This window comes from Martes martes, assembly GCF_963455335.1.
Source record: "Martes martes genome assembly, chromosome: 1".
NCBI classification, from domain to species: domain Eukaryota; kingdom Metazoa; phylum Chordata; class Mammalia; order Carnivora; family Mustelidae; genus Martes; species Martes martes.
Window position 1 is genome coordinate 33851893 of NC_137888.1, and position 26508 is coordinate 33878400.

The 26508-nt window shown below is 36.2% G+C and overlaps 1 protein-coding gene across 1 annotated transcript in view; it reads right to left on the reverse strand.

The window, feature by feature from the left end:
* Window positions 1-26508, reverse strand: part of GBE1 (1,4-alpha-glucan branching enzyme 1) — a 281560-nt gene that overhangs the window by 45436 nt on the left and 209616 nt on the right. Inside the window, exon 12 of the mRNA XM_080808172.1 lies at window positions 22992-23163. Coding sequence (XP_080664298.1) covers window positions 22992-23163 — 172 coding nt within the window. The remainder of the gene's footprint in view (window positions 1-22991; window positions 23164-26508) is intronic.

Genomic DNA, 26508 nt, shown 5'->3' on the forward strand with positions numbered 1-26508 from the left:
AAAATGAGGGCCATAAAAAACACAGAGGAGGGGCGCCTGGGTGGCTCAGTCAGTTAAGTGTCTGCCTTTGGGTCAGGTCATGATCTCGGGGCCCAGGGATTGAGCCCCGTGTCAGTCTCCCTGCTCAGCAGGGAGTCTGCCTCTCCCTGCTTTTGTGCTCTTGGCTTGCTCACTCTCTCTCTCTCTCCTCTCAAATAAATAAATAACATTTTAAAAAACAAAACAAAACAAAACAAAACACCACAGAGGGAAGTGCTAAGGGGTAGAAAGGGGTACATACAGAGGAGCCCATCCCTCGTGGAGGGGAGGAGGAGATGCAAATCAGAAGAGAGAAGACACATCACTTAGGTTCTCTCTTCCTGAGGCTCCCTTGGGTGTTTTCCTACTCTGAAAGTCGCAGCAATGAGGTTGAATTTCAAATGGTTCATGTTGCTAATTATACTTTGACCTACATGTGATTTTTGTGGCACTGTTCTGGTTTAAAACAAGTAATAAAGTATAATCAAACCAAGTAAAAATGAACAAAACACACAGAACTAAATGAAGAAAACCTGTCATTTTTGGACAAAAATAATTTCTTATAAACAACATATTATTTCCATAAGAAAATTCACAGCAACAGTAGTGGACTCTGCCATTTGGTCTGAAACCATCTTGATGCTGCATGAGGCAGAAGATGTTCCCGACATTAGGGAAGAAAATAAAAAGCTATAAAAAGGTGTGTGAAGATGTATTTCCAATTTCAAAATGTTCTTTAAGGGGGAGAAGAAGGGGATTAAGGGGAGAAGAAGGAAGAGCTGGTGAGGGGAAAAATGAGGTTATTTAATACAATCCTAACTGAATTCATATTTTTCTCAAGCAAACTACAAATGCCTTAGAAAGTGATTTGTTAATGCACACTGTTGTAAAAAGAGTAAAAGTTTTGCAAGTGAACAGGGCCCTAGCTGAAAGACTCCACACCTTTTCAGGCAGTGGAAAACAAGTCAAGAAAACAGGAATTGTGAAAAATAATATACTGGATGACTACAAAACTGATTATACACATGTGATTTTGTGGCTCTTCTAACTTTAGGTTTAGACCCCCAAATTTAGTAATCGAGTCAAATTGTGCTATTTTCCCCTAAAATTTGTCTATAATTAGGATATGCAACCACTGAGTCAGGGTTAGTTCCTTTTGGCTACATCAAACATACGTAGTAATAGAGATGAACAAATTTCCCTAATGAATTACTGAGAGCTAAGCAGACACACTGAAAGGGGAAGCATATAACCACAGGAAATAAGACTGGAAAGAAACTGTTCACTTAAGTCCTCTGTATGGAATAAGTGACATCAGTTTAATTCAATCCTGATATCATTCCAGGCTAGATGAGCCTAAGAAACTCAGGCTCTTTCAAGGCACAGTCTGCTACAGCTTTCCAAGGTTTCAATCTCCCACAGCCTTTCTTCTGTAGTCAGCAATTCCAACCCCCTGGTAGAGAGACTTAACTACCTGCTTATAACTTAATCAAAGGACCAGTATCAGTTTGCCTTTGGAAGATGTTTCCATTGCTCCAAGTTCCTGCCAACAGCTAGTTAGCCTTCTCTGCTTCCCTGCTGTCAGCTCTTGCTTCCTCTCAGGCCACCGGTGCCAAATAAATGAGAAAAAAGTTCCCAAGCAGCATGACGGCTTGCGGGAAACACTGTGAACTTCTTCCCTCAGTAAGAAGAAAAGTTCTTAGTATTTGCACTACTTGCTTCAGGTGTCTCCATTTGCTCTGGGTAACGCTGATTTTGAATTGTAAAAAATATAATGACAAGGTTATGAATTAGCCTGTCAACTGTCTTTGAAGGCAATTAAAAGAGAGGGTTCAAAATCATGTAAACAATTTTAATGTCTTAAAAGTAATGATGTTTAAATTATCATACACAAATGTCCCAGAGAGGTTTGATACAATGTAAACTACCACCACCACTCCCTCCACATACACCAGAACGTTTTCCATTGGTCTAAATCATTCTCTGCACTTCCAGACAAGCTAAAATTCTAAATGGGGGAAACAAGTTTGGTAAAGAAAAGAACACAGAAACAAAACAATACCATTAGTAATTTTATCAGTTTTGTGTTTAACTTTTGTCATATCCAACAACTTCATTAAACTATTCCATGTAGAAATACTTATCACTATTATTTGTCCCTGGATGAGGAAAGTTTCTTTGCTCTCCTTTGAGCTTTATCTCCCAATATACAGATCTTGCTTCAATCAAAAAGATGACCCAAGTAATTTGAACATGGCCGATGTTTCCTGCCTGTACATCTTTCTAGTTAGTCCTTGGCTTGTAATACTTGTTCTTGCCTCCAGAAATCATGTCTATTCTTCAACAACCAGCTTAAATATCACCTCCTATGTCAGAAATACATCCCTCCTTCAGTCCAAGAAACCCTTTTCTTTTTGTTTTGTTTGGTTCAAGCTAGATAAACTGCTTTCAAGAAAAGACACATTTTCCACCTTCCATTTATGGCTGTGTCTAAGTTTTGTCCGGTGATATACCAGCAGAATTGTTATGAGAAGATGGTTGTAAAAGAGCTGATTCAAAGGGGGGAGATATTTACTTTTTGTTCCGTTTCCTTCTTCCTTGTGGGAAGGGTGTTTTGGTACTACATAGGAAGGGCAGCATTTCGGTTTTGTGAGATGTTTGTAGATACAGACATACAATTAGGTGAATTTCACATAACTGTACCAAAAAGCCTAACAGTGTGACAGATATCTAAGTAAACCTCCATTTTTAAGGTTAGAAGGTATTTGTATAGTGTCAAGAGAAACAATATAAAATATGCTATTTTCAAAGAACATATTAAAGTCAATCTGAAACAAATATATTGTATTAAATTTTATATAACATAAAGAAAGCTATTCAGAAATAAGTGCTATAGTTTGCCTAAAGGGGAAAGAAATATCCAAGAGACTCTAATTATACTAAACAGAACATTAAAATAAACATTCAGAATCATGGCACAATAATTATCTAGGTCCTTCACAAACTGTCAAAGTTTTCCCCAAACTTCTTGAAGCTTTACAAAGAATCATTTAATGGGGGGATAAAAAGAATCATTAAATGTGTCAGGTATTTGGGGGGAAAAAGAGACTTTTAACATTCCAAGTGACAGATGTCAAGACTCATGAATATTTAAATATTCATAAGTTAGCAGACATTCTAAACAACCATCTAGGAATACATACATATTTGCTTTAATGCTATTCCTGGGATCCATTAAAAAAAGTTTATAGGAATAGTGGGAGCACAGAGTGGTAACATAACTAAGAAGGTAAACTCTACTAACTGGCTTACAGAACTATAAATTCCATTGCTCAGTTTTATCCTTTCAAATAAGTTTCTTTCTATAAATTAGGCCATCCAATAAATAAAGAAATTCTCTTTAGGAAATATAGTTAGAACCTGGGTTTATTACACACTTATCATATGTGAGACAGCACTGCAGACTCGTAACGTCATTAAATATTTTAATTCTTACATGTGCCCAGTAAAATAGGTCTCATTATAATCCCTGTTTTTGAGATGATGTATGAGGTACAGAAACATTAAGTAATGGGCCAAAGATGGCACAACCAGGAAGTAAAGTAGCCAAGATCAGAATCTAGTCAGACTGTCTCCAAACCTGAACTCTTTTTTCTTCTTTTTTTTTTTTTTTAAAGACTTTATTTATTTCAGAGAGAGAGAACATGAGTGAGAAGGAGGGGTAGAAGAGGAGGGAGGAGCAGACTCCTCACTGAGCAGGGAGCCCCACATGGGGCTTGGTAACAGGACCGTGGGATCATATCCCGAGTGGAGGGCAGATGCTTAACTGACTGAGCCACCTAGATGCCCCCAAACCTGAACTCAACCATTATGTTATATGGTCTCAAAATCAACATTATATAAAGGATACTGACTTTGCAGGTTTCACCATGTAAAATCATATATGTGAAAATGATTTAAAACTTTACAAGTCTAAACAAATGCAATATACACAGCAAATCATGGGGGAATGCATAAAGGGAAAAGGACATGAATAATAAAGATACGGTCATTGGCTACTGGCTGAATGTTAAGCACAAGGAAAAGGAAGGAACAACTGAAATGGGTCTTAGAGCTCAACCACCAGTTACTGGAAAAAGATGGTGATACTAATAGTAATAATAATTTTAAAAAGACATCATAATTTGTAGGGAGGATGGTTTCAGTTTTGGATTTGGTGACTTTGAAGAGCTGCAAGATACCACGTAGAGATCTCAGGGAGGTAGCTTCAAAATGTATGTTGTTTGTAGTTTAGAGCAAAACGTTGGATCTTGAAATGCTTTAAGTAGATAATCTTAGAATTATCTACTTAAAGAGATGTCCAAAGCCTCAAAGTAGATGAGCTTTCTGAGAAATAAAGAATAGGGCCAATGTAGCAAGAGAAACAAGGTGAAAAGGAGTGTGTGGCAGGAGACAGGGGAGGCACCGCTGGTAGAGCAGAAAAGGCAGGGAAAGAAAACAAGGAAAGTCAACCGAAGCAGGTGAAGGAGAGAGTTCAGAAAGAGGGTGCAGAGACCTGCAAGCCAATGATGACCTTGGAAACCAGAGTTTCCCCATCATTGAGAAGGCAGCAGGATACCTGCAAGGGTCTGACTGTTGAATATGAGAAAGCAGTTAGCACACCCAACTACATGATGAAGTTTGGCAAAGTAGAGGGAAAACAGGTAAGATATTAGCTTTACATGTTAGTGACCTATTTCTCCATTTGTAAAATGTGCATTTTAAAGCTGTGTTTTAAAATTTTCTGATATTTTCTCAGATTCATTTCTTAGTTATTTTATTGTAATTATTAAAAAAATTAAAATACCCACCATTTGCATCAACATGGAAGGAACTGGAGGGGATTATGCTAAGTAAGTCAAGCAGAGAAAGACAATTATCATATGGTTTCACTCATACACGGAACATAAGTACTAGCATGGAGGACTGCAGGGGAAGGGAGGGAAATCAAAGGGGGAGAAATCAGAGAGGGAGATGAACCATGAGAGACTATGGATCCTGAGAAACAATCTGGGGGCTTCAAAGGAGAGGGAAGTGGGGGGAGGCAGTAACAGGGTGATGGGTATTGAGGAGGGCATGTGCTGTGATGAGCACTGGGTGTTATAGGCAACTAATGAATCATTGAACACTACATCAAAAACTAATTGATGTACTACACAGTGGCTAACTGAACATAATAAAAAATAATTAAAACAAATGTGTATCAAAATCATGGTAAAAAGAACAATGTCTAGTCCAATGTTTACTGTTGTTACTGCATGTTTAGCCACACTGTAAATGGAAACATTTACTGTTTCATTTAACTACAATTTAAAAACAAAAGCAACTCAGGTGTCGCTAATGTATATCACCAATTTGCAGAGGAAATGCTGCTTGGTATAAAATATCTTGTGCTAAGGGTCAGAAAAGAGCAAATTTGCTGCTAATTATTAAAATGCAAAAAGATTTTTTTTTCTACGAGTAACTCGTAATAATTACACTTGCCTTTTATAGTTAAATCTTTCTAAGACAAAACAAGGTATCACTTATGAAAATATTACTGACTCACAGGAAAACAAGTATTTTGTATATCCAAGCTTACATAGATAGAAAATGATATCAGGAAACAAAACTTTTTATACAAATGGATTTCAATGTTAAATGCTAATGTGTATAATGATGACAGTATTTTCTTCTCTAAGAAAGTAAATCATTTTCACAATATACACATAACAATATAGAGATACTAGAACTGTTGCCAATTTAAACATGTGACCTTGAAGTCAACTGATTAAATAGGAATGGCTATCCTTGTCTTTTACTAAAAAAGGATGGGTGTCTCCAGGAAGGAAAATTAGAATTTAAGAATTTCCTCTTTATCTTAAACTGTCTTGGCCTTTGATGTTATATTTGCTCAGGCAACTCCTGGCCTCGTTCAGTCAGGGGCAGCATATACTGGCAAGGGAAGGAGAAAAAAGCCAAGAAGAATAAAAGATTTAAGTTGGAAGTAAGCTGGCAGTCACAAAAGTCACTTCCCCCCAACTTTCAAAAACATTGAAAACTGAAACCTGTTCATTTTTAGCTACTTGAGAAATATTTTCCAAGGGAGTAAGAACTCATCAATACCTATTGGGAAAAACAGGAGGTCAAAGTCTTTGTTTTATTTTACACAGTAGAACATTTAGGTCCATGGGAATGGCTGAGCCAGGAATAAAAGCTTACCTGTCTATTCCAAAACTAGAATCTACACATCAAGCCAGAAAACAGAAATGGTTTTCTTTGAGATACTATTGTGAGAAACAGAACCTAAAGGGCAGTACTTGAGTAGGAGGCCCAGAAGGGACAATGAAAAAAACACAGGGTTTCCTGCTTTTCAACCTTTGTGTCATTGTGGCCCCATCACCTCCCCACCAACCCTCACCCCACCTACACCACACTCAGGAGCCTTTTTAGACATTTTTTCCCCTAATTGCTTCCACCTCATGAAATTTAAATACTCCAGATCTACTGCATGTGTGTTTATATGCTGCAATGCTCTGGAGAACAAAAACTATCATAATATCTAAGATTATTATTACTTTTTGTTCTCCCTTTTCCACCCCCTTCAGTGATATCACCCCCACCGAGAATGCATGAAAAAGGTCTGTTTATGAAACCAGGAAGCTAGGTAAGCTGCTGGAAAAGGGTACACATATTCTCCTTGTATAGAAGGCACATGCTGTCTGCGTCGGGTAGTCAAAGAATTGTTTGATTACACATCTTCAAAGAACATATAAAGGGATCCTACCTCATCTATTTGATTCCCATCAAGACCTCTTTAAGAGCTGTTGGAAAGAGCTCCAAAAATACTGAGATCGACTAACAAATATAGTAGTAGCTTTCCAACTCCGTAAGCAAAAGAACATGTTCAACTATTATTTATTCTGCTAATATTTATTTGGTCTCATTTATAGGAGAACCCATATATACACAAAATTTAAGTCTCCTACTTAAAAGACAGAGAGATATTACTATAGTTCCCACAGCTTTCAGAAGACTCTAGCTTTAATTAATAAGACGTCTTTCAAAAAGCCAATAAATGGATTTTTAAAACTGTACCAGGGTTATAAATGTTTCTTTGCTCAACATACAATAATTAAGTTCTCATGCCATACTATTACTTTAAAGTCTAAAGCTAGGGATAAAATAAGCTGATCCCTAAAAAATATTTTTAGGGGCACATAGGTGGCTCAGTGGGTTAAGCCTCTGCCTTCGGCTCAGGTCATGATCTCAGGGTCCTGGGATTGAGCCCCGAGTTGGGCTCTCTGCTCAGCAGGGAACCTGCTTCCCTACCCTCGCTGCCCCACTCTCTGCCTGCCTCTCTGCCTACTTGTGATCTCTCTCTCTCTCTGTCAAATGCATAAATAAAATATTTAAAAAAGATATTTTTAAATGCACAGCACTTTCACATTATAATAAGGAAAAGGGAAAGAAAAGAAAATATAAGATATGGGGTGAATTTTTAACCATGTAATTTAATATTTTTCATTAAACTGTAGATAATTTATTGGAATGATAATCCAAGATAGCTGGATCTTTTGTTTGTGGAAAGGTGTTATTAAGGCTGACTAATGTGGTGGGAAGGTGAGACCACAGAAATAACTCAGTATGACAAAATCACAATAAATTTACTTACCCACATTATTAGTTTGTTACTAGGTATAACAAGAAACTTTAACTCATGACCTATACATAATCAAGTATGATGTATATATGATTAAAGTATTGAAAAGGAGTGGATTATCTAGATTTTCGAACTTTTATTTTTCTCATCTCATCTCTTCATCACAAAACGGTCATCTCAGCATATTTCAAAATAGGACCTTTCAATGACAGTGGTTTTGTGTGTGCTGGTGAGGCTCAAACACCTATCATTTGTTTTTATTAAAAGTAATTCAAGAGTCTGTTAGACAATAGGGTGCAAACAAAGTTGCAAAGCCGTTTCTGGGTTTTTTTCTCCCAAGCTATAAAATTCTTCTATAAAAACTGAATGTTGACTTATATTTTTAAGAATACTCATATAAGCTTTTTAGTCAATTATCAATAGATTTCTTAAATGTATTTATAAAGGGATGATGACTATTGTAGGCATTTCTATAACATAGCTATAAACTGTATTTATGCTTTAAAGTTACATTATTATTCTCTTCCATTTGTAATTTATTCTACTAAAGGTACAACCTCTTTTAAATAACTCAAATATACAAAAATGTTCTTATGAAAGATAAATCAGGTGATAATTCTTGACTATATCACAGAATTCTTTAAAATAGCATTTTTCACTTTTACCTGAAATTATACATTTTAAAAACTCAAAATTAAAGAAAAATTTTCCAAATGTTACTGTATCATGTAAGTTATACCTGTACTACCTTATATTTTTAAAACTACTTAAATCTAGTACCTCGATCATTTTTGAGTTATGAAATAAAACACACAGTTGATTCAAACTTGCCCATTCAAAGAAACACATCTCTTATATGATCCACATAGGACCAAAAAAACCAAAAAACCAAAAAACCCCAAATGAACCAGTATTCAGTATTCAAGTGTTTGATTACATGGGATATAAATATGGAGTAAAAATAACTTACCTAAATAAGATAATGTTATTTTTATCCTGTATTACATAACTTAGGCAGAGTTAGCCATTAAATATCTCTTTCACTTCAGTTGATAATCAGAAGGATCTAGCATCATTGTAGCCCTGAAAAATGGCAACTTTATTTTCCTCATAATCTTCAGAAAAATCTTACTTAAAAAAATGAAGTAAATGATTTTGAAGCCATGTGCAAGGGATAGATCCAACTTATAAAGTGATGTGAACAGTGTGGAAAGAATTTAGACCTACAATTTTAAACCAATTTTAAAGAATTCTGTTAGCAGAAAATCTTGTAGTGCTATATTTAGTGTGAGGTGACTGCCCCCTCAAATCTATTTTTCACATTTTTCGTTGAGTAACATATCTAAACTGTGGATCTGACTCTGTCAATCTCCTATAAAACCCTTCAATAGCTCTCTATGACCTGGCCTCTGCTTCCATCCATAGCCTTCTCTCTCATCATTCATGTTCTAAATTGATGGGTCCCTCATTCTGTTTCACCTTCTTAGCTTTGCCTAGGTACCACCCCAGTAAGGGATCAGGATAGAGAGGAAAGGGATACTTTAAACCCAACTTGCTGCAGTAAGCCTCCCTCGACAGTCCCAACCTACTTCTTTCCTGAGTATCGGTTCAGTGTTCTTCCAGAATGTGCTCTGTGTGGACTGTGAAGGCGACATGTGTCACCTAACACACTTGCATCTGTCTGCTCTGTCTCTTTTCTGAATATGGACTCCGTGAGCCAATGGCTAGGTCTTCTCTTGCTTACTCAGGTCCTTGGCCGATGCCTGACCCAGCAGTAACCCAGCAGTAGAAAGAAGCAAGCAAAGAGGACTAACGAGTGATTTGTAAGACTGGCTCAAACTTTGGAAACAAGTCACTTGATTTGTGTCACAGATGACCTCATAGTATGAAATTTACTTTGCTGTTTTCCTCTTTGATTCATCTCTTTTTGGTGAATGTCTCTAGTTGGAGATTTGTTAACATCACTGCCAATCTTAGCATTCATTTCAGATGAAATAATAATATTGGCTTCTATGGGATGAAGTGTTTTGGAGGCAGACAGAGCTAGGTTCAAGTTCTGACTTCTGTATTAAAATTTAACCTTTCATCTTCCTCATGTGTAAAATGAAGGTAATTGTTCCTACTTCTCAGGGTTGGAACTCAGTTTAAATGAGATAATCTAAGTAAAACATTTAGCGTACTGCCTCGCTCAGTATGTAGCTATTTTAAGAACAGCATGCTCAAAGACACTCAAAGATGCTGATTTGACAACAGCCTGTCAGATTAAGACAAGTCACACATATGATCTACATTCCCCAAGTCCTCAAGGAAAATATATTCCCAAAGAGAAACTTACGTTTCTCTAGTGAAAAAGTTAAAAGAAAAATGACTGTGCTTTCCAAGGAACTTAGAAAATATAAATTACTCTCCTCTACTATTAACTGAGATTATTGTGTATAGTTCATCTTCTTGCTTTGTTTTGGGAGTGAGCTGGGGCAGGGTAAGACTCAGATAATGATTTAAAGTTTTAGAGGCAGAGGAATTCATCTTCTAAATTCTTGTCTCATGTTGGCAAGGAGCTCAGGAGAAAGGTTGCCAGAACAGATTATTTGTGTTTTGAGCCTTCACAACCACATTTTAAAAGATGACAACCATATAGCTCACCAGCTCTGGCAGTGTGGAATCAGTCACATTTTGCTTCCTATGGTCATAAGGATCTTTACAATCTGCTTGAATAATACCAGAAGAATCAGCATGTACCCTTTGAGCTAAAAAAAAAAAGAAAAAACCTCTCTGATCAATTCTTTTTGGAAGGAAGATCTGTGGGTTTCTTGATAACCTCCAGAAACCTTGGAAAGTTCTAAGAGACTGTGAGCCAAATGTAGTAAAACTGGAAGAGAATTAGTGAAAGTAGGAAATAATTCAAGAGCCTAACCCCACAGAAGAAATGCTATGAAGCCTGAAGTAAATACACATCATGCAATGGGTTGGGGTGAGTGGGATACTCTTCCTTCACTGGCATCTCATTTAGGAAAATTCCACCCATAAAAGGAGGTTAATGCTCAAATTAGGATTGGATTGGGATTAGACTGGGAGGAAGTTTAGCTGAAGATGTAAGACTAAATCAGGAATTCAAGGCTAGGTATAATGCCCATTATATGTTCATTTATCTTCACTCACATCTCCTAGCATAACATCCTATTTTTCCCTCCTTGGGAATACAAACAGTTTGATAGAGGATCCTGGACCTAGCTGACTTTCTGGATTTAGGAGAAGCTTATGTGAGACACAGAAGCTCATGATGTGATGCTTTGGCATTCTTCCAAAATGTTAGGTAATAAAGTAATAAAAAGGTTTGATGAAATTTCTGTATTCCTAAACATTTCCAAGAATTGTTAAAGTAAAGAGTACTACAAACTCAACCATCTACAACTCAACAATGGAGCTGGTGAGGTTCCTATGGGTCTCCTAATCCAGGGATATGAAGAGAGTGAGTCCATTCAGTGGTGTGCATGTTTATGCATATGTGTGTATGTGTGCACATATATCTGCATATATTCAGTGTGTGTGTGTGTATGTATGTGTGTGTGTGTTAGCCTAAGAGCAAAGAATTCAGGTGTTAATTTAATTTAATTTTATTATTTTTTAAAGATTTTATTTATTTATTTGACACAGAGAGAGAGATCACAAGCAGGCAGAGACAGGTGGTGGGGGGGTGGGTGGGGAAGAAGGTTCTCTGCTGAGCAGAGAGCCTGATGTGGGGCTCGATCCCAGGACCCTCAAATCATGATCTGAGCTGAAGGCAGAGGCTTAACCCACTGAGCCACCCAGGCGCCCCCAATTTTATTTTTTTTTAAAGATTTTATTTATTTATTTGTCAGACAGTGAGCACACGCACAAGCAGGGGGAGCGGCAGGTAGAGGGAGAAGCAGGCTCTCTGCTGAGCAAGGAGCCCCACACGGGACTGGATCCCAGGACCCTGGGATCATGACCTGAGCTGAAGGCAGCCACTTAACCAACTGAGCCACCCAGGCATCCCCAGATGTTAATTTTAGAAAAAACCGTGCTCTCTTCACTGGGGCTTACTCTAAGATCCAGTCCTACTTTACCATTTTGTTAGATTAGGAAACATGCTCTGTGGCCTCCAAGCTGAAATCCCTACCTGTGATGACCTCAGCCCGAAGAGAGAGAGCTGAAGAGAAAAACCAGTGCCTTCCTGTACATAAGACTTTCTTTCTGATGACACGATGATGCACCTGCACTAGGAGAAAGATCAACATCCCCAATGGGAGGTTTGGGTTTAAAAATTTGAAACACATGAGGGATCATATGGCACAGGTCAGCATGTCCTGCACGGAAAAACAGTTTCACTTTACCAACAAGTCTTTATAATGAAAATAAACGAGTGAACTAACAGCAGTAATTATCTCCACTTTTCGGGCAGGGTTTATATGAATAGACCCAAGAGAAAAGTTCTTGCTTCCGGTGTAAGAGGTTTAGTGGCAGCAGACCAGACAGCAGCGCACCTTGCTTAGGGGAGGAGCTGCGGTGGGTCCCGTGCCACTGCTCTCGTTCTTCGGAACTGCAGCAGGAGGTCAGCCCCGCTGGACAGGAGTTCAGGACGAGCCCTTAACACCCCACACACTGGCCGCCATAGACAACCACACACATCCTGAAAGAAGAAATGCAGGGACCACACAAGCATCCCACCCTGAAAACAAGCCTGAAAGAATGAAGGACAGAGGGTTAGCATCCGTGGCTTCTTTCTTCCTCTCAACACTCAGATTTTTAAGAGACCCTTCGCCTACTGTAAAGGTGTGGTGCGTTCCATGCGGTCCATGGGAGCCGGCAGGAGAAAAACGTGGACTGAGTCACACTGGAAACCCTCCCCACCAGGTTCACACACGGTTTCTCAAAAGTGACTCTGCTCCCAGGTTCTGATCGTCAGCAAGGACTTGAGCGTTCCTTGGTGAAGAGTAACCTGGCAGAAAGAACACGTCCAGTACTGAGGAGGGCATTTAAGTCGCCTGGGGGAGAGGGAGAGGCCATTCCCTCTCCTAACTTCCAGTGACTGTCTGTTCCACAGTATGGATCTGTCTCTGGCCTGAATTTTTCTTCCTTCCTTCCTTCCTTTTTTCTTTCCTTCCTTCCTTCCTCTCTCTCTTTCTTTCCTCCCTCCCTCCCTCCCTTCCTTCCTTCTTTCCTTTTTTTTTTTTTGCAAAATTGCATTTGCATTTCCTTCTTTTTTGCCCCTCCCTCAGTGGAGTGGATCTTTACGTTGTATCTCCACGTATTAAAATTGCTTGCTGAGATTTTTAAAGACTACCATTGCTAGAACCTTGCACCCTGGGACTCTGACTCAAATGGCTGGTGTGGGGCTTAGGCTTCAGTATTTAAGGCTCCCCAGCTAACTGTGGCAGCACTTCCTTAACTCCTAGCATAATGTCAAATGCATGGTAAGTTCTCATTCTGTACCATCTAAAATTGGTTATCAGTGTGCTGTGAATCAACCCAGAGCCATTACTTTTCAGTCCATGCCATTTAAAATAGATGCTATTTGTGTCTCTGAGCATTTTAACAGGCTTCATGCCATTCACAACTGCTCATATTGAGAAGTTTGCAGTTTTTCACAGCTCAGCTTTATAGACATCTACCAGTCCTGTTACATTCGGTAAACTTGCCTCAACAAGCTAAGAGAAAATGCCAAAAATTAGCACTCCTACTGTTCAGGAGAGTGTATTTTGTCTTCCTATAACTGCTTCAATTCCAGCACTTAGCAGGAAGGCATTTAAATTTTTATTGTATTCCTATCCACTAGAAAAAAGAAGGATTTACAAGTTTGACACTAAACAATCATGGAAGATTTGAAGTAAGATCACACATTTTACACTGAAGCATAATGTAGCTATCACTCTATGCAGACTGACACTCAGGACAAAATCCATTCAACTTTCCCTGTGACTTTAGGGAGGATGTAACATATTCATTAAAGAATGTCCCACGGAATTTCAAATGTCAAAATACAATATAATCATATGGAGAAAATCCTTCAAATTTAGTAATAGAAATTTCATTACACTGCTGAGAGAGAAAATTGCCGGTTTGTAATTATGCCTCTTTCTCCACAGGTATCACTCATTACAGAAACTAGAATAACATCATGGTAATGAGATTCCTAAACAAGAAAGTAGTAAAAACACATCTGCACATATCAGATGACCCACATTATGGACACAATGTAGTCTGCTCTCTATTGTCATGATTTTGGTTTGTTCATAAATAGAGCAAACGATATAAGACAAGAAGAAAAGACTGCTGATTTAAATTTTATGTATTGATAAAAATACATCTGAAAAAGCTTCTCGATACCAACCAACCTGGAAAACTCCAGGAGCATCCCCGATCCTGCTTGCTCTGTTTGCTTCTAGGAAGTCCAAGTCTAGCCTTCTGGTCATTCACTCACAGTTTGCACCCATGATACACAATCATCTGTCCCAACTTTCCTTCTCTTCCCCTACATCTACCTCTTGTGCCTTCTATGATTTCTGTTCCATGACCAGAGAACTTTCCTGTATCTTTTACATTGTCTTGGAATTCTCTTTACTTCCTAGCCTTAAGAATCCCCTGAGAATCTTTAAAAAATTCCAAAGCCCAAGCTATCGCCAACACTAATGCAATCACAATTTCTAGCGGGGCTCGATCCCAGGACCCTGAGACCATGACCTGAGCTGAAGGCAGAGGCTTAACCCACTGAGCCATCCAGGCGCCCCAAAACTTGTCCCTCTTTTTGACAGATGCCTGATAAAATTCTTACTCTTGATTAGCCATGCCTTCTAGAAAAAAAGTCACACAATCACAAGGCTGATTTAATTTATAGTCTTGATTACAATTCTGAGAAGATCATTCAATATTACCTAGATATCTTACTATGGCTCTCTTGTATTTTCATACCTGGAGTGATCTATTTTATGCTTCTACTTTTTTCTCAAACATTAGTTATTCCTTCTGCTTGCAGATGATGACCTCACTTGAGAGTATGAAACTATCAAACCTGAGCTTCTTTGCCTTCAAACAACTCCACTTACAACCAACCTATACCTGTATCCAGAAATTGACATGGAAACAATGAGTTAAATTTGAATGAATGAATGAATGAGCAAATGAATCAGTGAGTCCCACTGATTCCAGATTATTTCTAACATTTCAGTTTATGTATTAACATCTGATGTCATGGGGAATATGTGTTTTATGATTGTGACATGAGTTTTCAGTTTTCTAGACTATTGTGCTACAATATTTTAGTGAAACGTTACCAGTTTTGTTGATTTAACTCTGCTAGTTCAGTATTTTTTAAATGAGAAACTTGAATCATTTATGTTTTGAGATATACCCAGAGAGTTATATGCAGCATTAATATTTCAAATTGAATGAAGGTGTACTCATTTAGAAAGTGTTCTTCTATAACACTATCCCCAAGAGGAAGAAGAAAATGACAACCGAGGAAGCAAGGCTTCTGTTGCAAGAATAATTCTTACTTTAGTTCAAAGGCTTTCCGAACAAGTAGAATATGAACATGACAGTACTGAAAGTGATGCATTCACTCAGTATTTGAATCTCTATCTATATATGATAAAACTAAAGTGATGAAGTCAAATCAGAGGGGAAAACAAAACAACTTCCTTTGAAACAAAACTGGCAGCAAGCTTTTAGTAAAAAGATCTCCCCACCAAAAAACAAAAAGTTATTGAAAAACATTTTCTTAACATTATGAGGTAAGACACCCGATTACCTGAAAATGAAGAAAATTATTTGGGGTTAGTTGTTTGGTGTGACTTTCTCCATACCACTGCCTAGTCTGGGACAGCATTACAAAGAGCCCTCTGAAAAGCCACAACATTGTTCACAAAATTCAACTTGAAACTCAGGGATGGCAACATTTTAATGCAGCTTATTTTTGAAACTTATATTTAAAGAACTATTAAATGATATTTCATTTTCAAAATTATGATTAAATTTTCTTCATTTTGTTTGGATACCTGATTCTTAAAACCCATTCTGCTTTGTCTGCCAGTATTTTATATCTGCAAGGTATGTGCTTAATGCTGATTTTAATTTATGCTCTACTTGATATTGTAAAATGTTTATATACATTTATATTTAAAATTAGTGAAATACATTGTTTCTTCTCTCTTTGTACAATTCTAAACAGTCTTTAATAAAAATACTGTAGTAGTCTTCTCTTATCTGTGGGAATATTCTCCAAGAACCCCAGTGGATGCCTGAATTCACAGATAGTCCCAAGCCCCATATATACTACGTTTTTTTCGATACATACACACAAACTGATGATAAATTTTAAATCATAAATTAGGTACAGAAGAGATTAACAACAATAATAAATAATAAAATAGAACAGTTCTAACAGTATACCTAATAAAAGTTAATGTAAAACTGTTTCTCTCCCTCTCTTTCTCTCTCTTTCTCCATAAATCTTATTGTATTGTGCTCACCCTTTTTCCTCCTGTGATGGTGTGAGATGATAAAATGCCTACAAGAGGTGAGGTGAATCATTTAGCCAATGTGACAAAGCCTTAGGCTACTCCTGATTCTGAGGATAGGTCGGAAAGAGGATCATCGGCGTCCAGATGGAAGTTGACTGGGCAGTAAACTGAAACTGCAGAAAGCAGAACCTGAAGGGGGGACCACTGTATCAGTATTGACTTCTTCCCTAGTACTGTGATCACCGGGCATACTAGCCCACCTGCTTGCCTGACCACACCCCTTAATAGCAGTTCCTGATGAGTCACATGATGAGGTCATGTGACTACTCCCTCCACGTCAGATGAACTGGATTAAGAAACAGTAGTACTTCCAACATAACCAAATAGCTACTGGAAACCTGGGTGAAATATATCCTTATCCTCATTTTCTTGTCCTCTGAATGGCTTTAGGATTTTATTTACATGTTATTAACATACATATAGTGAGGTTATCCTATGTGTATGGCAGATATTTTTTATTTTATATTTATTTTTAGCCATCTATTAAACATTCTTAAATAACCAGTGGTTACAAAGGGTGTCAAGACATATTCCCATAGATTATCAATGATCTTATATCTTATTTTTTTAACCTGTATTCATTTAATTATATTATACATACAGAAAAAAGTAAACCACAAAGCCACTCAGTCATCAACACTGGGTCTTTCTTACTGAAGAATTTCATGATACTTTAAAGTGATGTTAACCACTTTTTTTTTTTTTTTAATAAGATTTTACCTATGTATTTGACACACACACAGAGAGAGAGAGAGCACTAGCAGGGGGAGAGGCAGGCAGAGGGAGAGGGAGGAGCAGGGAGCCTGACTTGGGATTTGATCCCAGGACCCTGACATCATGACCTGAGCCGAAAGCAGATGCTTAACTGACGGAGCCATCCATTCACCCCAACAACCACATTTTTTCATTCAACTTTCTAATCAAGGAATGATCACTAAATTCATTTCCTTAGACCCAGTTTTTTTATTTATTTGAAGTTTAATATTTCCAAATGACTTCAATCTCACTCCAATACATCAGTCTTATTCCTACTTGACTTTCTGATTTCATAGCAGGGCTTCCTTGTGCCTTTCTATTCTACATCTGTCTAACTGAAATTGCTCAAAAGTTCCACCAACAATCTCCTAACCCAGTTTCCTACATATTTATATGACATTTTCTGCTTATCTCTATCACTGTATCTAGTGCATGCACTAGTATAAAGATAATTGTCTGCTTACTTGTCTGTAATCCCTTTTGGGTTCTGAGACCTTGAGGGCAAGAACTATTTTTCACCTCAGAATATCTACCACTTAGCAATGCTTGGTACACAGTGGGTACATATAAATGTCTGGAGCATGAAGGAATTTTATAAATTGTGTTAAAATACATTCTAGAAACTGTTATGCATATGTTAAGTTAGTAGTTTAAATTGATATGTATCTCAAATTTACTAACTTTTAAAATTGAACTTACTTTAAATCAATCTGCCTTCTTTATCTCTCTGTTTCTGTGTATGTAGGAATTCTCTGTACAGGTATGCCGGAAAAACATTAAGTTTTATCTAGTGCCCACACAGACCAATCCACAAATACCATATAGTAGATACATAATAAATGTTAACCGATCAATATGTATCCTAGAAGTCATTCTAGAAATGAAAATTAGCTAAGGTAACCCTCAAACTCCTTCATACATGAAAGCTACGTAAGGTGTTTTGCCAGCAACATTCAGTAAATGTCACTATGAATTAAAAACAAAAGAACTAATATCTACTCTTAGACTTACTACAGATATGGTTTAATTTACCACATATATCAACTTGGAAAATGTTACATGATTTCTAACAAAGAATTATTGCATTTACTCATGTTTTAAAGAGGAAATGAATGAAACATTTTAAGATACTTTTATTTTAAGCAATGTACCATTAGGCAAGATTCTAAAGAAATACTCTTAGATGGAATGGGAACATCAGTATCCAGGACCTATTTATTTAATGGAATAATTAATAATATTAAAAAGTTAACCATAATTTTAATTTTAATTCAACTAACTTAATTTAAATAAAAGTTAACAATGAGCTATGTGCCTAGCAATATTCTGAGTCTTGTATCCATATTAAATCATTTCACCCTCAAAACAGTCCTCTGTGGCGGGTGGTACTTCATTTTATCACTGAGCAAACGAAGGCCCAGAAGGCAATGCATCCCAGCCAAGTCACGCAGCTAGAGCTCTTGGATTTTCCCTCAGAGAGTATTTTTAATCGCGTTGCTCTACCTTTTCCTAAAAGATATTCATTAATTATACTTTGGTGGCTAATCTACATATTGATATAAGAATTTTTTTTTAATTTTCTCAAATTGGAAATCAGAAGAAAAAGACCATCAACCAGCTGCAGTATTTTCTAGCTGTACAACATTACCCATGTCCCTTTACCTTCGCGAATTGCAGTTTTGGCAAAATGTGACTTGGGACATTGACCTACCATACCTTAGTACACCTCTAACTTCTCCCCAAGGTTTCTTTTAAACTAAGACATGATATTAAAAAAAATGTGAAGATTAAGTTAGATGATGCAAATGAAAGTGCTTTAGAAAATACAGAATGCCATGTCAATATAAATTTACTTTCATTCATATTTATTATTTTAACTCTCATATGATCAATGATATAAAAATATAAACATAATTTGGCCATCCCTGCTCCCCTCTACTGTATTTGATTCTTTCAGATGACTACATGGTAGAAGAATAAGAAATATAAATGTATTTATTCATAGCCAGTTAAAATAGCCTAGCAAATATTCCTCTCCTTTAATCAGAGAGAAAAAAATTTTTTTTTGAAATTCAAAATTAGGACTATATAAGACGAAAAATAAGCAAAACAAAACAAATCAGCCAAACTGGCATCATTCTGAGAAAATTAGTATTGATCCTAATGATTTGTGATGAATAGAACACATATCTAAGTGCCTAATGAATTTATTTAAACATGTTTTTAATAAACTATACGAATGTGTTTTCTTCTCTTAACTTATTCTTCCTCTACTAAAGAAAAATAAAAATAAAATTCCAGAAAGTGAACAAGTTTAAAAATGCCTAAAAGGTGAATAAATAACCAGGTTGCTCTTCAGTCAATCTCAAAAAATTTCCTAAATTGATCTTTTTAAATATTAATTTCTTACATGCCACTTGAAAAAAAATTACTCTGCTTATAACTATAACTGGTGATTGCAGCTAATGAACTACTGCTAAAAATATTACAAGGTAGTATTTTATATATATATATATATATATATATTTATCTATTTATTACATACATATACATCTACCTGATATTCTTTTTTTAGAAAAATGTGAAAGCCTTGTGATGTGCTAGATACTGTGCCAGTTGCTACTAGTTCCTGGAGATATAATAGTGAATAAGATACAGATGACCCCTATTTTCATTGAGTCTTAAATTTACCAAGGGAGTCATATATTTAATAGTTTTTTAAATGTAATTTTGTTAAGTGCCCTGAAAGGTAAGTATAGGGTAATATAAAAACGTATAACAGGGAAAACTAGCACAGCATGAGGATTTAGGGAAAGCTTCCCCAAGGAAATGAGATTTGCAGATGAAGGATTTGCTCAGGTATGGGAGGGTGTGTTTGAGTGGAATGATTCAGAGAAAGAGAACTGCAAATGTACAGAGCTCAGAATGGAAGGAGGTTAGTACATTCAATGACCTGAAAGAAGGCTTGCTTGGCTGGAGCAGAGCGATCAACAGGGAGACCCACAGGAGACCATTAATGCGAGACTTACAGGTCAGCTGGAGGACACTAGTCATTGAAGCCATTAAGCAGGACAGGGACATGATCAGGAAATGGAAAAAAATATATATATATAAAGTCATGATAGCTCATAGAGAAATATTAAACTTCATAAAACAACACCAATAATCAGAAATTTTAGAGCTATTTGGAGATTACTGATTTTAATACCTGTAGAGAAATACTAAGACTTAGATAATAAGACAGAGGGAATTTTAAAAAAGGTGTTAATACTGGTGTTAAGCATTAGGAGCCATTTGTTTTAAGGACAGAAGAATAGAACTTCAAAGACCTCTTAGTCCTATAGCAAAAAATAATCTCAAGGTTATATTTGGTAACACAAATATGCTCACTTTATAGACCTTATAGAGATGTTAGAAATAATTATGTTTATTTATTGTTATTATTTATTGTTACTATGGGAAGAGTTTCCAAAAGAGAAGAGATGCTCAGCTTGCCCTAGGTGGAATATATACAATTGACTATTAATATAAATACTTCACAAAGTTTATGAAGTTACTGAGATTTGTTAATGTCCTAGCTGTCCACGACCCATTTTTACCCTCATGGAATATACACCAAGATTCAGGAAATAATTCTCGGTATGAATTTGTATCAGACTTCTCTTATTTAAAAATTATCAATATTAACTTAACTAGAGCTCTTAAATCTCTGTCATGTATTGATAGTCTGATGCTTGCCTGCAGGTTCTGTTATGTGCTATAGGCTAGAACTGTCTTCAACAAAGGATGGCAGTCTCAGGGAAAGAACTGTATTAAGTAGTTCGAACTACCCACCCTCTCTACTCATTAGTTACAGGCTTCTAAATTGACATTGCCTACACAACTTCCAGACTAAAGCAGTAAATTGAGTCAAGATTACAAGAATTCTTTTTTTTAAGGATTTTTTTCTTTTATATATATATATATATATATATATATACACACACACACACATACACACACACACACACACACATATGGAGCCTACATATATATATGTATATAAATATATATATATTTATGTACATAAATATATATATATTTATGTACATAAATATATATATATTTATGTAGGCTCCATGCCCAGTGTGGGGCTTAAACTCACGACCCTGAGAAACAAGAGTTGCATGCTCTACTCACTGGGCCAGCCAGGTGCCCCAAGATCACCAGAATTTTGAATGCAGTGTGTTTCAAGAATTAATGACATAGGACTGACTGCATAAACTCGGAGGTTTTATTTTGGTTCTCTGTTTGGAAAACTGTTTTAGTTTCCACACATACATGGAAGTGCATTCTGGTTTTTTTATTTTATTTTATTTTTAAAGCTATCTTCAACTGTAATAACTTCATGAACTGCTTTTGTAAATGAAATAAAACATTTATAAAATCTCTCACTAAGCCCCCACTTCTTCTTACTTTACATGGTGACATATTTATATAGGTTCATATACCCTATCTTTATATCAGGGTATAATTGAATAAACTGATTGTACAAATAAGGCCTTACTGGAAAGGCTATATTTGTGAATAATGTTTATTGGGTCAGGGAGGACCAGTTGCTTTTAAAGCACTGAGGCCAACTTTTATTTATGGATATAATGCCTACAAAGTCCACTCAGGGAACCTGGCCTGTGGCCTGACTGGCTGAGTGCAGTCTCCCACCTTGGAAGGGTCACTTCTGGACAACTCAGGAATATTAACAAATTTTGTTGATCAAAATTTGTTTTGAGAGGAACACACCCAAAGGTACAGGCCATACAGGTGAAATATGGTGTATAGGAAAGGAACACACCCAAAGGTATAGGCCATACAGGTGAAATATGGTGTATAGTTTATATGGCTGGGCTTCCTAACCTTGTTAGCAAACAACAGAGATACTTACTTACTTACTTACTTATCAACAGAGACTTTTAAAAGTCCAATCTGAGGTTCCTTAAAAAAATTTCCAGATAGAAATGAATTAACTTGAAACTCTAAGGCTTTTACCATAGAAAAATAAGTCAGCCTCTCATATACATTTCCCAGCCTTTCTATCTCTCTCTAGTGTGAAAACTGATGAAATCTCCTAAAACTCAAATGCTCAAATGACAGTTTTAGACCAAATAGAACAGAAAATATTATTAGTTAACTTCTGTATTTCATTATTCAAGATCCTTCGGATAATAAAGACCTTTGACTATTCATAGTTTTCCTATTTTTTTTAAGATTTTATTTATTTATTTCACAGAGAGAGAGGGAGAGAGCACAAGTTGGTAGAGAGGCAGGCAGAGAGAGAGGGAGAAGCAGGCTTCCCGCTGAGCAGAGAGCCCATCATGGGGCTCGATCCCAGGACCCTGAGATCATGACCTGAGCCGAAAGCAGAGGCTTAACCCACTGAGCCACCCAGACGCCCCCATAGTTTTCCTCTTAAAAAAAAAAAAAATAAATACACACACACACACACACACACACATATATGTGTGTGTGTGTATATATATATATATATTTTTTTTTTGGTCTATTACAATATCCTTTGCCTTGGTTTTCACATTTATAATACAAACATACTGGTGTAAAATTACCTCAAAAACCAATAATCTTAGCTTGATATGTTATGGCATGACAATTTTATCTTTCTTATGTTTAATGTGCGAGCACTAAAATAATAAAATAAACTCCAATGATTAAATTCAGAATAATTATAAGTTTTAAAAATAGCTCATCCCACTTGTTGACAAAAAAAAAATAACTAAGATGACAGCTGTTAGACTACTTTTGTACCATACATTAGTATAACAATGATCTCATAGTAATTTAATTTGTGCAGTTTATAGATGACAGTGTATGAAAGAAACAAAGTTGTAATCTTCTGTTTTAAATCTGAGCAGTAATTCAAACTATTCTAGATGATTTATGTCATATGTAATATTAGTTAACATTCTGAACATAGATGGGGTATGTGTTCAATTCATACTTACCCATAAAATTGAGATAGCCTTCCCCGCCGAGGGCATGAGTAATGAGTCGAATCATTTTATGAAGCTGTATTCCACGATCAATAACTGGAGTAAACGGGGTCAGAACACTCATGTTGGTATACATTTCAGCATCCATCAACCAAAATGCCAGTGTCTTATCCCCAACGAGTGCCTATGGAAATAAAAGTCACTGAGATAAATGCAAAGATTAAGTACTAAGCACTTGTGATTTATACTAGAATAACACATGATTACACGGGATGGGAAACAATGTAGGAGAGGTGCTTGAATTAGTATTAATTTCATGTGTTTTCCAATAGTTGCTTTCTATGTGGAAGGTGAATGGGTAAAATGAGGTGAGCTGGTCAGAGAGCAACACCATCTATTTTCAGGATGGATTTTTATTTTTAAAGAGCTTGGTGAAAACTCAGCATAAGCCACCTGGATATTTGTTATACCTGAGCTGATGCTTCATGTTCTCTGAAAACTGGAATAAATATTTATTATAATGTTGAGAATACTAAATAAAATTTTAAAATAGTTTGCATTACCATGATTTTGTTTGTTTTGAAAGAATGGAAGACTTTCTTAAAAATCATTTATATGTATATGTATTTATATTTATGTATATGTATTTATATATATAAAATATGTACATAAATATAGTAAAATGGACCCTTGTCCCCTTCAGCAGAGGGTTGACAGCTTTTCCTTAAAATCTAAAATTTGCTTTCTCATTGAATTTGACATCTAATCTAAAATTAGTTTGTTTTATATGAAAATATAACAGTTGATAAACAGGTCAGGTAATTTAGAAATATCCTGAGTAGCAGAAGGGAGGCTTCTTAACAATCTGAACTATTTATGGTTAACAAATGGCTAACTAATGCAAAATATTTTTCATTAACAAAAAATAATATATAGTGAAACATATAATAGAGATAAAACCATAACCTCCTTACCCTATTATAATTTTCATTTTTAGAAAAAAAATTTTTCCTTACAAATCTGTTATAATCTCTAAATGATTTTTATTAAAATGACTTTTTAAAAAAATGCTGTTAGAAGAATATCTACTCATTCTGTGGGTTTTGTCCTTATTTTAAGGGCCAAGAAAGAATTGGCTCAGAATATGGTTCCTGGCATAAGAATTTTCAGAGTTTGATTAGATGGTAATTGTCATCTATATTACTTGAGTTCAAACTATTTCACTTTATCAAAGTTGACTCTTTGTTCTCCGACTTATAGATAAATATTGTAAATCTAAACATATAAAGTGAATGTGTGCAGTTATGGACTGAACTGTGCTCTCCCCAAATTCATGTTGAAGTCCTAACCTCCAGTGTGGCTATTTTAGAGAGAGGGCTGATGTAATTGAGACTAAATAAGAGTGAGGCTGTAATCTAGTAAGAGTGGAGTCCTTATATGAAGAAGAGGAGAGAGATTAGGGATGAGTGTGCACAAAAAAAGACCATGTGAGAACAGAAAGAGGATGGCCTTTTACAAGCCCAAGGCAGAGGCTTCAGGAGAAAATGAACCTGCTGACACCTTGACCTTGGACTACCAACCTCCAGAATTATGAGAAATAAATTCCTATTGTTTAGACCACCCTGTCTGTGGAATTCTGTTATGGCAGCCCTAGTGGACTAATAACTCGTACCAATACAATGCAGCTTCAATTCGACATGTAACTTCAGTGCTATATAAGCGAGATTCAATAATAGGCTCCATTGTTAAAAAAGTTTGAAGACAATGTATATATATTTGTTAAATAGTTATTAGGCAGTACTGATTCTTTTCCTTTTTCTTTTTCTAAATTTCATTTATTTGACAGAGAGATAGAGAGTGAGAGAGCACGAGCAGGGGAAGAGGCAGGCAGAGGCAGAAGCAGACTCTCTGCTCAGCAGGGAGCCTGATGCGGGGCTTGATCCCAGAACTCTCAGATCATGACCTGAGCCGAAGGCAGATGCTTCACGGACTCAGCCACCCAGGTGACTCAGCAATACTGTTCTTAAACAATCTGTCCTTTTCCCTTGTTTGGAATTGTTTAATTATACTCTTATCTGTAACTGTTTATTTCTTTAATCTATGATTCTATTAAAAATTATGTTTGTAACTTCTGCTTAGATTTCTGCTATGATACATATTTTTCTATATTATTCATTATAAATATACATCTTTATAATTTCATCAGATTTAAGAGTCAATGTATTTTTGCTTTTTTAAAAAGATTTTATTTATTTATTTGAGAGAGAGAGACAGAGAGAAAGCGAGCATGAGTTGGGGGAGAGGGAGGAGCAGGTTCCCCGCTGAGCAGGGAGCCTGACATGGGGCTCCATCCCAGGACCCGGGATCATGACCTGAGCCGAAGGCAGATGCTTAACCCACTAAGCCACCCAGGTACCCTATTTTTGTTTTTAGAAAGAACTAGGAAACCTGCACCTTTTTATATATTTTGACAATTTATAATAAAAGGCAGAATTACCTAAATCTTTAAAATATGAAATAATTTTTTTTTTTTTTTAAGATTTTATTTATTTATTTGTCAGAGAGATAGAGTACAGGCAGGTAGAGTGGCAGGCAGAAGCAGAGGGAGAAGCAGGCTCCCTGTGGAGCAAGAAGCCTGATGTGGGACTCGATCCCAGGACGCTGGGATCACGACCTGAGCCGAAGGCAGATGCTTAACCGACTGAGCCACCCAGGCATCCCTAAAATATGAAATAATTCTTGATAAGTCTATAATTTTCTGTACATTTTGGGATGAAAATATGAAAATAATCTGTTTCATTTTCAATTTTTTAATCAATTCATTTATTCTTTTATTCATTTACATAAAAGTAAACATATCTAGAGAGCTCAAAATATGTTATAATTCCTAGAAATGTGCAATGTAAAGAAATTACACATGTATTTTAGTTTTCATATTGTTATGTATTTGGTAAGAGTTCCTCCATGCTTAAATTCAAATTATCCATTTTTAATTTTTTTAGATTTTGGGTTTCATTTTTTGTAGGTATTTATTTGATCTGCTCTATGGTCAATTTAAGTTGAAAAGAAAGCTGCGCCCTGATTTGGAAGATAAGAAATTTAATATAGGTTTACATCCTGAGTCAGAAAACTTTCTGTAAAGGCTACCCAGTATATATTTTAGGCATTGTGGGCCACTTTCTCAGTTTCCACTACTTAAATCTGGCATTTTGGCTCAAAGGCAGCCACAGACAATACATAAATGAATAAACATGGCTGTGTCTAATTACCTTTACAAAAACAGGCAGCAGGCAGAACTTGGTCCACGGGCCTTAGTAGCTAACCTCTGGTCTACTTACACTTTCTTCCTAATTAGAGAAGACACCTGAAAATCTTGTTTACCTTAAATGGTCAATTTCTGCAAAAATAACAGGCTTATTGTTTGAGCTTCAGTTTTCTTGGTACACATACTACAAATAATTTCTTTTTTTAAAAGATTTTATTTATTTATTCATTTTAGGGAGAGAGGAGAGAAAGAATGTGAGTCAGG